The sequence below is a fragment of the Carassius gibelio genome, chromosome B19 (genome assembly GCF_023724105.1).
Source record: "Carassius gibelio isolate Cgi1373 ecotype wild population from Czech Republic chromosome B19, carGib1.2-hapl.c, whole genome shotgun sequence".
Taxonomy (NCBI): Eukaryota; Metazoa; Chordata; class Actinopteri; order Cypriniformes; family Cyprinidae; genus Carassius; species Carassius gibelio.
In genome coordinates, this window is record NC_068414.1 from 31,645,533 (window position 1) to 31,661,928 (window position 16,396).

Here is a 16,396-nt window from a genome sequence, read left to right on the forward strand (position 1 = left end):
AGTCTGCGTGTCAGAAACGGAAGTGCTAAAAAACGCTAAAAATGGGCTTCACTTGTCTCAATTGAGTTCCAATGGGGTCACTGTGTCCATTTCTTTTACTGTCTATGGGTAAAATATGTGTTATATGTACTCGGTGTATATTATTTCATAGATTTCGTTGTATATACATGTATTATTAGTGCGGTTGATATTGTATTACACTAATATCAATGCACCTGTTCTTCAATATGTTATGTAATGTAATTTTTTATAAAATTAGTCTTAAATAAATAGTAATGAAATCCACTCTTTAAATGTTTGTATTTCAGCAAACTAGAGAAGAAAAAGAATATCATTAGAAATGTATTTAAAAAAATTATAATAGTAATATAAAAACATCTTTTACATGCAATTTAAATGTTTCTTTACAAATCACTGTAATATACTTATGTACTAATTGACAGGGTTTAATGTATAGTTACAGCATTAGTTGAGTGAGATTTTTAACTCAGCTTTATGTCTGAGTAAATCAATGACTATAATTTTGTGTTTTTGGGATCTTGTTGTTCTGCATGTTTGAGAATGAAGACTAAAATCTCAAGGGGCTCAAGTACCCTCAATGAAAACATGGACAGTCATTAATGAATATGTAGTACACGTATGTCAACCTGCTCTTTTTACATTATAAATGTCTTATGGATATATTGACATTGATAACTATGTTAATTTTATTATAATAATTATTGGCATCTCAGTCTCTCTTTGCCCATGAGTGTGGTATGCAGCAAATTAGCTCATTTTTGATTTTATAAAACACACTATCTCTTAGTAGAGGTAACTAAAAGTTCTTATGAAAACTTGAGTATTGGTAACCAGTGGTGCCACAGTTACTTTGAAAAAGTAACTTAGTTTCTTTACAGATTACTTGATTTAAAAAGTAACTTAGTTACTTTACAGATTACTTGATTTTAAAAGTAACTAAGTTACTTTTTAGTTACATTCAGCAGCTGCCGACAACATAAAAATGACAACCAGTTTTGCCAACACTCACTTTATTGGAAGTGTATTTTTAACAGTAACATCCACAGTCTATCTCCTGACAAAACTGAACTTCAAAACTATTTCCTGAAAAGATACATGTTTTTACAAAAAATAAAGGCAGTCTTTCTTGACTTAACATATATATACTTGTTTTAATAAAAAAATATTAGATTTCTCTCCTTCACTGAATACTCCTCCTCCATGTAAGAATAAAAAGCTGTTCTGTGATGCAGCGCGGCATTAGTGTTGGAAATTATGATTCTATCAAGAGATTCGTTCATTTTCAGTTTGTTCACCACAATGATTCATTCAGAATCGTTCACTGATTTTTTTCAGTGATCATTTCTTGTATTACACTAACCCAGTTTCATTTGTTCACGAATGTATCCGTTCATTCAACTCATTCACGAATGACATGTGTGCCAGTTAAGACATTTCATTCACGAACGAGATGTACTAAATCACTCAACTCGTTAACGAACGACATGGGTATCAGTGCAGTCATTTCAAACACGAACGATAAGATCTCTAGATCTAGTTCAGACTCATATGAAACTATTGAAGGGCGTATTCGTTCACCACATTAAACAAATCACATGCTCTGTCACATCTCATACTCGAAAGCTATTGGCTCGAGGTTGAGTAATTCTTTGACAGGATGAAATGGTTCAGTTACTCGGATCACTGAGCTGCACATGAGCTGCTTATAGCGCCGAGCTGCTGTGGAGGGAGGAAATTCAGTGAACGAGAAATATCAGTCAGTGGATTGCGTGAACAAGTGACTTGGTTAAGTAACTTTAATCTGATTACTGGTTTGGAAATAGTAACGCATTAGATTACTCGTTACTGAAAAAAGGTCAGATTAGAATAACGCGTTACCGGAATCACTGTTGGTAACTGTTTTACAAGTTCAGTCAACGTAACGACAGTTTTCTTAAGCTTGTTCTCTACAGTTCATCTGAGGAATAGTAGCACATTCGCAGCTGTTAATAATGGTAATGCAGAATAAAGATAAGTACAAATAATTACAAAGAAAGATTGATTCATAAATTTAAGAAAAAAAGACATTTTGAAGTAAAATACTGAAAAACGTACTCAGTGTTTAATAAAGATATAGCCAAATGCTTTGACGCATTAATAAATTGATATAATGTAATATAAGTGATTGGGTGGGGTGGGATTAAACATATGAAATACTTTGGGTTTATTGATAAAAAATTATGTAAATGTTATGCATTTTAAATACATTAGGTTTATTACTTAATAATAAATAAAGTTTCTTATGCATTTGAAACTAATTGGATTTTTGGTACTATTACATAAATCTTATGACTGACTTGTTTCATTTACATAAGATTGCAAATTTTATATAAGTTTATTATATAAATTTAAAAGTCTACTCAGAAGGAATGCAAACAAACCGATGAACTTTCTTTAAAGAAAAAAAGAAGAACAAGGGAAGTGAAGACGGGGAGGAGAGAATTTTTTTTTTTCTTTGTTAAGTTACATCTGACAAATCCTGCCTGTCAGACAAAACTAGTTCGTTTAGATGTCAAGCCTGTAACTGCATTGTTGAATGAAAGGTCACAGCTTCCTTATGAAACTGGTTCATATAGTAAATTAACTTTTATTTTTTTAGAAAATATCTAATATCTAATATCTTTAGAAAATATTTGTTTATGGAGATTACATCCTTGATGAAATACTATGGAGCCTGAACCAGTACGACAAGTTATGTTGACTTAGTGCTGGTTTCCTTAAAACAAATTGAATTTTAGTATTCTATTTAATTTAATGTAATACAAGTTTTCTGTCTAGGGGAGTGAACAGGCCTTTTTTAACCGTAATGATCATTGAAATTACACCTTAAAAATCTTTTGGACACTTAAGCCCCAATTAAAAATTTATAAAACTATTTGCGTTACAATACAAAATTATATATAAAAAAAATATATATATAATTATAAACAAACTAAAAATTAGGTTGCGTTTTGGAAATCATTATTTTGCAGATTCTTAAGTGTGCTGACAGCTTTGTTAGGGAGTTGAGATGAAAGACAAGTCCTAACATAACTTTACTTTTTAACCATATGAATACCACATGAAATGCTGTAGGTTAATTATACAAGTGGAGAGCGCCAACTTTTGGCTGTCCATCTGTGACTGTTTCATGCTTCTGGAGAGTCATTTACCTGCAAAGTTTAATTCCAACACACCTGGCTGTCATTTTCAAGTCAATTCAAAAACACTGATTAGTTGATTCAGGTATAACTAAATAGCGTTGAAGCTAAACTCGGCAGGAGAGTGGCTCTTGGCACAATGTGACAGGATAAAGGCTCCTCCATCTTTGTGTTCCAGAAGTCACAACAGGTTACATTATTAGGACAGTTTTTGAGTCTGTGCTAAACTGCACAACTGAAGCATTTGTCCATTCATTGCCCAGCAGATCAACGCTGTCATTTGCCTACCAAAAAAAAAAAAAAAAAGAAAGAAAATTCATAAAAATAAAATCTACAGTCTTCAAAGTTTATCATTGTGTCGTTTCTGTTTCTGCTGTGTAAATTAGTATTTTTTTATTTTTTATATATATATATATATATATATATATATATATTACTTACTTATTTTTTTCTTAAAACAGTATTTAGCATTTTGTTATATAATATTTCTGAAATTGTTAAAGATTTACTTACAGGGAGGTCTGTTGTTTTTTCTGTTGCTTCCTCTCTTGTGATTGCATTTGCTGAAATGGTCAGAAAAAAAGTTATATATTTTAGTTCTTTATTTATCTTTAAAGTATAGACAAGAGAAAAAAAAAAGATAGTAAATACTGACAAGTGAAGGCTTATTGAACAGTTAAAGCTGCGGTAGGTAACTTTTGACGCTCTAGCGGTTAATAAACAGAACTGCTTGCGTCTTGTGGAAGAACATCGTAGCCCGAACTACTTCTCTCTGTTTATGTCTATGAAGAAACAAAGGTACTGGGTTACTCCGCCGCGGGACCCCCGAAGCAATCTAAAATAGTCCGAATATAAACACTTATTATAGGTGTACCCTATTGATTCAGGACAAGCTAAAAACACGGTTTGGAAAATGGATTCATGTTGTACTCGCTTATTATTTAAATGTTTCTACATTTTGAACACAAACAAAGTTAAGGACCGCAGCTCTGATTGGTTGTTTCTCACCGGGAGCGGTCAGTAACTGCAAATGGCAATAGGACACTGGGAGGAGCCAGAGGAGCTTGATTTTTTCACAGATTATCTGTCTCATATTCTACTGTCAGGACATAATGACAGGTTTAACAAATATGTAAAAAATATATATTTACAAAAGTTACCTACTGCAGCTTTAAGTGTATCATATAATAACATGCCTCATACAACAGGAGTATAATAATAATAATAATAACAATAATAATAATAATAATAGAGTTCTCACTATGCCATGACCACAATTTCCAGGAAATCACAGGTAAGATTAATATAAGCAGTGCACCACAAACTAGTGCAATCACCCAAATACGGTCTCTGAAACAAGTAAGGAATTTGTTAGACTTATACTTAAGCAGTTTCAAATAGATCCAAACAGATGTTAAATACAGTAATATTAATGTTTTACAGAAGTATATTTTGACCTTGCCTGCTGTCATAAGTGGTTTTGGGTTCACATGTCAGATCTTTAGATGACCGAGTAACTGTAGAGTTATTGTCAACATGAAGAGTTGTTGATCTGCTGGTTAGTGTTGTCCTAACAGTACTACTGCTGTGTGATGGGTCATGTTTTGAGTTCTCCGTTGTGGTTGGATATGATGAGGACTGTGTCGTTGAATGAAACTGCTCCGGTGATGCTGTGGATGTCTGGTCAGTTTTTTCTGTCTGAACTGATGTACTTTCAGGTAATTTTGATGGTGTGTGTGCAAGTGTTGTTAGTGAATTATGGTTGTGTACATCAAAAGAGTTAGATGAAGTGAAAGATTGTGCTGTCGTAAACATGACAGGTCCTGTAAAAACAAACAAACAAACAAAACAAAAAACAATCCAGTCAGATATGACATTTGACACATTGCTGCTTGTTTTTGTGATTTCCTGGAAACTACATGTTATGTCAGAAATGGAATGTGCTGTTTTGCTTTACCAAGAAACTCTGTGAAACTGTGAAATTCATTACTTCACTATGTAATCCTGTCATCTTGGGAAGTGTGTAATTTCTTGAATATCATTAAATTAAGCACTCAGGACACAAGAGCCGGCCCCCAAAAATGAAATTAGAGGCTATAAAAAAATGTCAAAGTCTAAAAACTTTTCTCTCAAAAAATGTATTTGTTTGGTTATCCCTACATGGAAACACTGGCTCAAGCAATGGCATGAGTTTGGGGCGGGGCTATCCGTTTAGCCATCCGATGACAGATGAGGGAGTTTTCAAGAAACCGGTTTCAAATGTGTTTACCATAGTCTCAGAAATGACACATGAGCAAAATTCTGTGGGAAAAGGTCCAATGCCAGTAGTGTAAACTCACAACAAAATGGATGAGTACATATTCAAATTAATAAATCGCTGATAAACCATTTTTATATTATTTCAAATACATAGCCTACTCAGTGACTGGTTCAATCTTTGTCATGGAAATTTTTGTTTTGTTACACAGTCTTCACAGTTTGAGCATCACTGGATGTTATTTTTAAGATCTAAGTTAAATTACCCTCTGTAAATATAACTATGGCTATTACAGTCTTGAAGTATGGAAGCCCGTTTCCACCACACACACAAAACAATGACTGACATGTTTTTGCATCTCACAAATTCTAGCATTTGAGCATTATGAAGTGAGAATTGCATGATATAAAGGCGCATTTGCATGCTGTAAGGTCATAATTGCGAGATATAAACTCATTGAAAAATTGTGAGGTATAAATTCCCAATTATTTTATTATTATTTTAATTATTTTAATTACACAGTGTCGTGTCTGGTAAGGATGTGGTGTTAATCCAATGTGTTAATGATATGTGAAATGTGATCATTACTTACTTGTGTTGGCATCTGTAATGGGTTGTCTTGAATCAACATTGATATGAACAGGAACCTGCACATCCCCAGCCATACACCAATACCAGCCTGCATCTTTCTTCTTCAGCCCTGTCAGTGTCACTGTACAAACGCCATCATTTGTATCATTTATCTGTAGAGCTGCACCGAGGGATGGCTCTATATCCTGAGCCGTTTGACAGGAGTGCAGATCACCACTTCTGCACCATTTTCTCTCAGTATCTTTAAATTTGTCACTGTAGAGACACTGTACAGTAACATTGCCGCCCTCTTCACCTGACACCATGTTGCTGGCTGCTGACAGATCTGGAATACCTGAAAATAATCAAGCATCAAAATCAATAAGTGATTTAACTGATGAACTCTCAAATGTTTTGAAGTGGTGCTAAAGTATCTCAAAATCATTTACCCTCAGTGACGGTAAGTTCTAGAGATATTCTGAGATAGGAACCTCGTGTTTTGACTGCACACCAGTAGCGGTTCGAATCACTGCTGCGCAGGTTTGTCATGGTCAAGGCTGTTACCAGTTCATCTTGGTTGTTGTAAAAGCTGATGCCTGTTCGCTTCTCTTGGTTGGTAGGTCACAGTTTCAAGCAAGATTGCTCTGTCTACTTCAAACACAATGGCCCACCATTTACCATTACCCAAATACACGCTTGTGAGATCGTCTTCACTGTTTCATAAAAAAAAAAAAAAAAAAAAAAAAAAAAAAACAGCTGCAGAAATAGGGTCACCAAGAATGACAAGGCAGCACAAGACACTTTTGAAATCTGTTACCCACTTCTACTTCACAAAGAATCGCTTTAATGCGACCCAAATTCACTCCGATGATATATAACCAAATTTATTTTATATCCCAAAGGCATTTCAGTCTTAGGTGAACAACTGCTCACATACAGCAAGTTCACCCAATCTGGCAAGGACACAAAGACAATAATGAAATCTGTAACAATCTTCTTTTTCACCAAATCACAAGGAAACATTAAGTTATCGTAATTCGTTGCACCAGTCAACAGCGACCTCTAGGTCACTGATTTCGACATATACACACAGTATTTTTTATATAGTCTGTTCTTTAACAGTCCGGCCAGTAGATGGGACTGTCAGTCGACTGATTTCGACAGACTTTCACTGATTCAAAGCGCTGATGAGGTAATAAAGTAAACTGTTCAGTGTTCAGCGAAATCGAGAGCTTGAGTCTAACTGCTGTACTTAATTCAATAAATGTCATATTGTCTCAATACACGTGGCGAAAAAAGAGGATGTCTGTTGAGGGCACGTTTAAAATTCTGCTCTGTTGCAATGTCCGACGAGCATGATGACGTTAATTGATGAATGTTGAAATTATTGATTTTTTACTACTAGAGAAGAGATATCTACCAAATCCTTTAGTTAAAGATGTTTTCTTTGTGTATATTGTGATGTATAATGATTTATGATGTTATACTGACTATTCATCCATGCTTTTACACAGCCTCTTCTTTTAAAATGTTTATTAAAAGCGATGCTCACCATGATAGAATTTCCTCTAGACAATTATTGTTAAAACATTAAATACACTGTCGACAATATGCTTATACATTGAGTTAACCTATGTTAATGTTATTATAGCCTATTATATTCAAAAACATGTATGTTTGACAAAGCAGTAGTCTGATATAAAATAAAGAGAAATTATTATCTCTAAAATGACTTACCTAGGACTCCTAAAAGCAGTACCAGGCTACTCAGCAGAAAAGCCATGCGTCTAATCAAATGTATTGAGTGATTGTTAGGATCAAAAATGCTACACCTTTTTCAAATGTATCTCCGACTTGAAATAAATTGCATCCCAGACCAGGGTTCCTTTTATGCATCACTGTGGTTTTCAACATTTCCTGCACAGTTTTTTATCCTTCTTTCCTGTCATCCTTCCCCTTTTAGAACAGTTTAGCCTCAGATTGTTCTGAATATTTACCTCAACAATAAGCTTTTTAAAAAAAAAAAAACAAAAAAAAAAAACATGTCATATATTAATCCGAAAATAATTTTAACGTTTAATTAGCCTATGTGATGTTTGGTATAAAATATTTTTCCTTTCTAAAACCCAGCAGTATTTCACGAATAAACGAAATGCAGATTATGCACGTAACGAAATTAAAATTTTGATTTGTATTAGATTTATAAGTTAGAACTCAAGCATTCATTTGCAGCTGAGTAATCATTTTTGTTCAGCAGTGTCAACGCCCGTTCCTGAAATCCGTGACTAGATGGCGCTATTGGTTTGTGCCTAAACTATGTCATTCATAAATTTCTACTGGGTCTGAATGGTTTCACACAATTTAATAAGCCTAATTTATTTGTCTTACATTTCTTTGCAGAAGCCGTTGGTTTAAGAAATAGATATGCAGTTTACTTAAAGTTAGCCTACTTTTCAGGGCTTGATAAAAAAAATAAAATTATATATATATATATATATATATATATATATATATATATATATATATATATATATATATATATATATATATATATGCTAGTTACTTGCTAATCAGACTGGAAACAGGCTATTAACATGGTTTTAAAATGGTTTTAGCCACTGTCACGCTAGTCTTAGTCATTTTTTTTAACTAAATCAACTGGTTTTAGCTGGTTTTGGATTAGCACAGAAATATGCTAACAACACATGCTAGTAACTTGCTAATCAGGCTAAAAACATGCTTTTAACATGGTTTTAAAGTGGTTTTGGCCCATCACGCTGGTCTTACCTGGTTTTTAGCTGTATTTTTTAACAGAATTAACTGGTTTTAGGTGGATTAGCAAATAAAAATGTCAAGAACGTGTGAGCATTTTGCTAAAGAGGCTAGAAACATGCTTTAACATGGTTTGAAATGGTTTTGGCCATTGTCATTGTAACTGGTCTTAGCTGGTTTTTAGCTCTTTCACACATAGAAAACCTTTGGCGCATCGTAAAGAGGAAGATGAGAAAGAAAGAAGATCTAAGATAGTTGAGCAACTAGATACCTAGAGTAAATTAGACAAGAATGGGACAACATTCCTTTTCCTAAACTTGAGAAACCTGTCTCCTCACCCTTACGAAAATTAACCATGGTTTTACTACAAAAAAAAAAAAAAAAAAACATTCAATTCAATTCAATTCAAGTTTATTTGTATAGCGCTTTTTACTAAATAAATCGTTACAAAGCAACTTTACAGAAAATTATGTTTCTACAATATTTAGTAGTAGCTAGTAGTTTGTGCACATTTGACAGGATTTTAGAAAAAATAATAATAATAATACAAGACGTAGTCAGCTAGACGATGAACTATCAATATTATTAATTAAGTTATTATATGATTCAGTCACACATTTAGCAATAATTGTTAGTTCTGTTTGTTGATTCAAGGTAAGCATCATCTGGGGTCCTCTGAGGGTCAGCATCATCTCTTCTCAGGTGTTCTGGATCTGGACTGGACTGGAGCTTGTTTAAATCCTAGTTGGCGAAACATAGAAACAAAATACAGACATCATTAGCATAGCTGCTGATCCAACAAAGTAAAATTAGTTTAACCCAAGTTAATGAATAAAAATGCAACTTTGAACAGATGCAACTACACTCACAATTAAAAAGATACATTATTTGAATGCTTGGCGAAAGAGATGTGTTTTTAATCTAGATTTAAACAGAGAGAGTGTGTCTGAACCCCGAACATTATCAGGAAGGCTATTCCAGAGTTTGGGAGCCAAATGTGAGAAAGCTCTACCTCCTTTAGTGGACTTTGCTATCCTAGGAACGACCAAAAGTCCAGCGTTTTGTGACCTTAGGGTGCGTGATGGGTTGTAACGTGGTAGAAGGCTAGTTAGGTACGCCGAGGCTAAATCATTTAGGGTCTTATAGGTAAGTAATGATAATTTGTAACTGATACGGAACTTAATAGGTAGCCAGTGCAGAGACTTTAAAATTGGGGTAATATGATCATATTTTCTTGACCTCATAAGGACTCTAGCTGCTGCATTTTGGACTACCTGTAGCTTGTTTATTGAAGAAGCAGGACAACCACCTAGAAGTGCATTACAATAGTCCAGTCTAGAGGTCATGAATGCATGAACTAGCTTTTCTGCATCAGAAACAGATAACATGTTTCGTAGCTTGGCAATGTTTCTAAGATGGAAGAATGCAGTTTTTGTAACATTGGAAATATGATTTTCAAAAGACAAATTGCTGTCTAATATAACACCCAGATTTCTGACTGTAGAGGAAGTAACAGTACATCCGTCTAGTTGCAGATTGTAATCTACAAGATTCTGTGTAGTGTTTTTTGGTCCAATAATTAGTATCTCTGTCTTATCCGAATTTAATTGGAGAAAATTGTGTGTCGTCCAATCTTTTACATTTTTAACACACTCTGTTAGCTTAGATAATTGGGAAGTTTCATCTGGTCTCGTTGAGATATATAGCTGAGTATCATCAGCATAACAGTGGAAGCTAATTCCGTATTTTCTAATAATATTACCAAGGGGCAACATATATATTGAAAATAGAAGGGGACCTAGGACGGATCCTTGTGGCACTCCATATTTTACTGATGATAAATGAGATGACTCCCCATTTAAGTAAACAAAATGGTAGCGATCGGACAGGTAGGATCTAAACCATCTTAGAGCCTGCCCTTGAATACCTGTATAGTTTTGTAATCGATCTATGAGTATGTCATGATCTATGGTGTCGAACGCAGCACTAAGATCAAGTAAGACTAGAAATGAGATGCAGCCTTGGTCTGACGCAAGGAGCAGGTCATTTGTAATTTTAACAAGTGCAGTTTCTGTGCTATGGTGGGGCCTGAAACCTGCAGCGTGGTGTCGTTAACCCCGGCGTGAAGCACGACCGCTCTGGGGCTCTCGCCGTCCTTCAGGATCGCGGGTATCTGCGCAGAAACATCGAGAACACGAGCACCAGGCAAACAATGAGTGTGCACTTTACCTTCGGCTAACGTAGCACTTACGTGTCGGACGATGGAGTCTCCGATGATCACAGCGTCGCGTCCTGTCTCGCGGAGGGGAGCGAAGCGGTTCTGGATGGAGAGCTCGAAGGCAGGAGGGGGAGAAGTAGTCGCCCGGGACCCAGCTCGCGTCCTCCGCTGTGGATGCACCCAGGGTCCGTGGTGTCCCGGGGACTGTTAACAGCACGCTGTATACTTACCCCGGACTTGTGAGCGTCAGCCCGGGATGATTCCAGCGCGGCTCTCCGCTCTCTCAGCTGGGCCTGCCTCTGTTCCAGGTCGCGAATCTGCTTCCCCACGGCCTCGAGCTCGAGCTGCACAGAGTGGAGACATTCATCCGCCATTAAAGCAAGTAACAGTGAGTACAGCAGTGGTAATGTGTGAGAATAGAGTATTAGCAATGTAAGCGCAGTTAGCAGCAAACACGCTTGCTGATGCTAACTGGCTAAAAGCTAATAGCGGACCCGGGAGATCAAAATAAAACTAGTGATAGCGAGGCGCTCTGATTGTTTTTGTTGTAGAATACAATAGAGGATATATTCACGCGTTATATAAACGGAAACAATGATGTATAAAATTGATTTTTAAGTTAAAAATAGTCAATGAAAAGAATATAGTGACGGAGCTCAAACGCAGTACAGCCGTCAACAGCAAACAGGAAGTGACGTCTGGCTATAGTAACATGGTTACTATAGTTTTACTATAATAAAACTATGGTTATTTTTCATAAGGGCAGTCCCCAGACGTTTGCAGACTGTTATAAAAAGAAGAGGGGATGCTACACAATGGTAAACATAATAATTATAATAATAATTCATTACATTTATATAGCGCTTTTCTAGACACTCAAAGCGCTTACATAGTAAGGGGGTATCTCCTCATCCACCACCAGTGTGCAGCATCCACCTGGATACTGCGACGGCAGCCATAGTGGTGGAGAGGAGACAGAGTGATGAAGCCAATCAGAAGATGCCATGATGGTCAGAGGCCAATGGGCGAATTAGCCAGGATGCCAAGGTCACATCTCTACTCTTTTCGAAAGACATCCTGGGATTTTTAATGACCACAGAGAGTCAGGACCCCGGTTTAACGTCTCATCCGAAGGACGGTGCTTGTTGACAGTATAGTGTCCCTATTACTACACTGGGGCGCTAGGACCCACACAGACCACAGGGTGAGCACCCCCTACTGGCCTCACTAGCACCTCTTCCAGCAGCAACCTAGTTTTTCTCAGGAGGTCTCCCATCCAGGTACTGACCAGGCTCAGCCCTGCTTAGCTTCAGTGGGCAACCGGTCTTGGGCTCCAGGGTGATATGGCTGCCGGCACATGGCCTTGTCAAAATTTTTTTGAGATGTGTTGATGCCATGAAATTTAAAATCAACTTATTTTTCCCTTAAGGGGGGGGGGGGGGGTGAAATGCTATTTCATGCTTACTGACTTTTTTACACTGTTAAAGAGTTGGATTCCCATGCTAAACATGGACAAAGTTTCAAAAATTAAGTTGTACATTAATCGGTTTGTCACAAGTTTCGGAAAGTTTTTTTTCGAGTATGGCTCTGTGTGACGTTATAGGGGTCCTAAGGCACTTCTGCCGGAAGAGCGCGCGCAGAGCACTGAGAGCACAACAGACATTCACTGATCAGAGCAAGAGCGTCGCGAAATGTCACAAAAGAAGTGTGTTTTTGGTTGCCAGGGCAAGACAACCCTGCACAGATTACCAAAAAAAAAAGCAGCATTAAGGGACCAGTGGATGGAGTTTATTTTTACAGAGCATCAACGGAGTTGTGCAAGTGTTTTTGTATGTTCCCTGCATTTCGAAGATGCTTGTTTTACAAACAAGGCCCAGTTTGACGCCAGATTTGCACATTGTTTATTTCTTAAGGATAATGCAGTCCCAACGAAAAAGGGTCACGATTGTGTGTTGGAACCGCAGGCGGTGAGTAAAACTGCTTCAAATATCTCTGTGTTGTTAACTTAGCTATCAGCGCGTAAGCACATCAAGTAAACAACATGTGATGTTGTCATCAAACTGCACTTTCCACATGTACAGCTAAAAAAAAAAAAAAAAAAAAAAGACGACATAAAGTGGAACTTAGTCATTTTCCAAAACCGCTAAGCAAATATATACAGTTTCAATACATACCACATAGAGACGTCGTTGCTGATGCTGCTCTTGTTAAATTTCAGCCTCTGGATCTGATTCTGGATCATAAATAAGCGGCTGAATCTGACTGTTAGCCTTGGTTTGTTTTGGATGATGTTTTTTTCCTCACGGTAATGTCACAGCTTCCAAACGCTCTCAACGCAAAAGCCTACTCGCGCTCGTGATTCTTTAGCTCCGCCCACATAAGATTAACAGGATATTGAGTGAAAACGAGCATTTCACCCCCCCTTTAAAATGATATATTTTCTCAGTTTAAACATTTGATCTGTCATCTATGTTGTATTCTGAATACAATATTGAAATTTTAAACTTCCACATCATTGCATTCTGTTTTTATTCACAATTTGTGCAGTGTCCCAACTTTTTTGGAATTGGGTATAATATAATATAGTATGCAACATCACAGGACCATCACAGGAGTGATGTTTTCCTGACTTTCAGCTCAATTGTAAATTTGATACTGATTCTATACAGCTTGAGTTAAATAAACAAGTAATATTAACTTAACTTATTAACTTAACTTTACTGCGCATTACTGATTGTTTTTGCTCCATTTCAAACAAAAATAGTTCTAAGTCACAGCAGTACAGTCCCACATCTGCGAGAAACACACAAATGTATTTCAAACATTTCATATTTGTATGTCAGAAAAGTAAAACATTAATCTAATAACATTATTTATGCATTTGGACAGATCAAATCTGTTGATACTGACTTCATTTGAACAGTAACAACCATATTGTGTCTTATTATTCTAACTTAATGTATTGATCACATGTAAGAATTTGACATAAATGAAGACTTGTACATTTAATCAGTTTAGGAAAATACTGTCCTTCTTAAAGTTAAAAAGTGTAACAGCAATCAATTTAAGGCAAATATCAAAAAGTAAAAAGTAATACCTGATAGAGCACTGATGAAACTTCTTCAGAATAAATTACATGTGCCCAACATTTGTCCCTAGACAAGTAACTTTTTTTATTTGAACAAGAGAATGATCGATTTACTGAATTTACCGAAGGACAAGCTCATGTCAAATCTTAATGTTGAGCCCTGATATATATATCTATATCTATATATATAGATATAGATATATATATATATATATAATTAAGTTAAAAAAGACATCTCACTGACCCCAAACTTTTTTAACTTTAGTGTTTTTCTAGATACATTTTTTAAAGAATAGTTTGCACAAAAACATTTCTCGCTATATGTTATCATTAACCGGCGAAGTTTGATTCCAATTCTCAAGAATGCAAGTACAGAGGACGCATGGAAGTGCCCGGATGTGTTCTTGATATCGAGTGCAGACTTGAGAGAATCCAGCTGTTAGAAATCGTTTATTAGTTAGAAATAGTTTATTAGTCACATTCTTCCCCTCAATTTTACTCAAACTTCGAATGAACTATTGCTACTTACCTCAGCCTACTATACATGTTAATCTAAACATTTTATTGGTTTATTAAATATGATACACAAAGCAATTTGCAGGTGGAAGCAAATCACAAATTTGAGAGGAACATAAGGTGAAAGTTAGATAGTTGAGGTGCCAAAGACAGTTCAATCTTTTCTTTATTCCTTTATTTACGCAATTTTTATCGGGGAACCTCCTTGAAACGCAATTGGGCTAGTTTTGAGAAGCAAGTGGGCAGGATTTGTTTTGAAAACCTGGCAATCCTGATCTGAACGCACGTGCTGGAGATGTACTTCTAATGACAGAACGCCTTTATTGACGAGATGCGCATGAAAATCGCATTCGATTTTTTTTTGCGCAGCCCTAATTGGTGACGAGGGTTCTTCACACAGACCCATATGCATAATCCCACATGCACATTTACAGACACAAAGCCTGCCCCTTATTAACACTGTGAATAATCACAAAGAGCAGAAAGCGTCTGAGTGTGAGCCTAACTGTAAAAAACTGTTCGATTTAGATGTTTTTGTCTTTTGTCCTGGTTGTGCCCCTTTCAGGGAACAGCCATTATCTTTAAGATCTCTCAGGGGGTTGTAGGACTTCAATACCCTCTGGGAAGTTTGTGAACGAAAGGTCCAAAAGTGCCAACAGATGCTCTGCCATTAATGAATCAGCTCCTTCAGTCCTAACACATCCTTCTTTTGGGAAACCAGTAGGTCGATTGCCTTTTATAATTTAATCTAAAGATAAACCATGTTTTTTTTTTCAAGTTTGGAGTTGTTGTCCTGCAATAATCCTCGTACTTTGTGGCGCGTTGTTAATGCTGGCTTTTCCCGTTACAGAATGGCACGGCTATGCTGCTTTCCTTGTTTGTGATCTGGCTGAATGCAGGCCTTGACCACATGCCACCTATGGACTGGTTGTGTAGGATAGCGTTGAGTCAAAGACAGCCTTTGTTGGTGCATTTTAACAAAGTATGAACTCGGTCTATAATATAAACGTTGGCTAAATTTGCATGTGAACCACAAAATTACTTTCATTTTCTTCTGTTTTTAAACAGTGCATCTGCTGTTCAGATGACCAAGGGTTCTGGAATGGTTGTCTTATACTATATAGTATTATTGGATGAATATGGTAACTAGTCATTTCATTATCAGTCATGTTCATCTAGTGATGTTTGCAGTCAGTCTAGCCATATAAGCTTCCACTGATAACAGTTTATCCACAGCTTGTTCAGTGTCATATCGTTCGATCTTCCTGTTTGTACAATTGTTTATTTTCCAGAGAATAGACTGCATTTCAGATCTGCAGAAGAACTAAATTATTCACAAATGGAGTGTAGATTAGATGGACAGGTGTAAACTTTTTTTCCACCCTCTTTGTTGTTTTGCCTTACATTTACTGATTAACATGTCGGTACGGGATTTGTAAACAAAAAACAAAACAAAAAATGCTGTATTTACAAGTACATAGATATGGTAGTGATAGTTAATTATGTTTAAGTTGTAAAAAGTTTGTAATATAGTAATTAATTTCAGGCGAACATAGAATTCAAATTTAGTCTTTTGACTAACTGGAGCCCTTCCCTGGACAGCATGCAAAATATGCATTTCCATACCTCAGCTAATCATATGTAAGCGTGAATAAGTGTACACCTTATTTTCCTTGAATGCACGAGACTACCAAGTCATCAGCCGCTAATAAGTAAATAACTAAGAATAACAGTGCAGTAAACAATAACATTGAATTTACTAAATTGCTTATGGT

At 36.1% G+C, this 16,396-nt stretch overlaps 1 protein-coding gene across 2 annotated transcripts; it reads right to left on the minus strand.

The window, feature by feature from the left end:
- Positions 1-4,598: 4,598 nt before the first annotated feature.
- LOC127979509 (polymeric immunoglobulin receptor-like) lies at positions 4,599-7,909 on the minus strand. Of its 2 annotated transcripts, XM_052585022.1 has the most exons (4): positions 7,765-7,909; positions 6,477-6,740; positions 6,050-6,382; positions 4,599-5,023 (listed from the first exon to the last, which is right to left on the minus strand). In XM_052585022.1, the coding sequence occupies exons 2-4, from the start codon at positions 6,574-6,576 to the stop codon at positions 4,638-4,640; spliced, it is 819 nt and encodes a 272-aa protein (XP_052440982.1). In that variant the 5' UTR covers positions 6,577-6,740; positions 7,765-7,909; the 3' UTR covers positions 4,599-4,637. The 2 variants fall into 2 exon arrangements, with proteins under 2 accessions (XP_052440982.1, XP_052440983.1); XM_052585023.1 differs by lacking the exon at positions 6,477-6,740 and having other exon boundaries at positions 7,765-7,865.
- Between the last annotated feature and the right edge of the window lie 8,487 nt (positions 7,910-16,396).

Excerpts from the sequence above, each read along its gene's own strand:
- LOC127979509 (XM_052585022.1), bottom strand. The coding sequence starts at position 6,576 with ATGACAAACCTGCGCAGCAGTGATTCGAACCGCTACTGGTGTGCAGTC. Across the intron at positions 6,383-6,476 it reads AGAACTTACCGTCACTGAGG|GTATTCCAGATCTGTCAGCA; the intron begins GTAAATGATTTT and ends GATTATTTTCAG. Across the intron at positions 5,024-6,049 it reads CATTACAGATGCCAACACAA|GACCTGTCATGTTTACGACA; the intron begins GTAAGTAATGAT and ends TTGTTTTTACAG.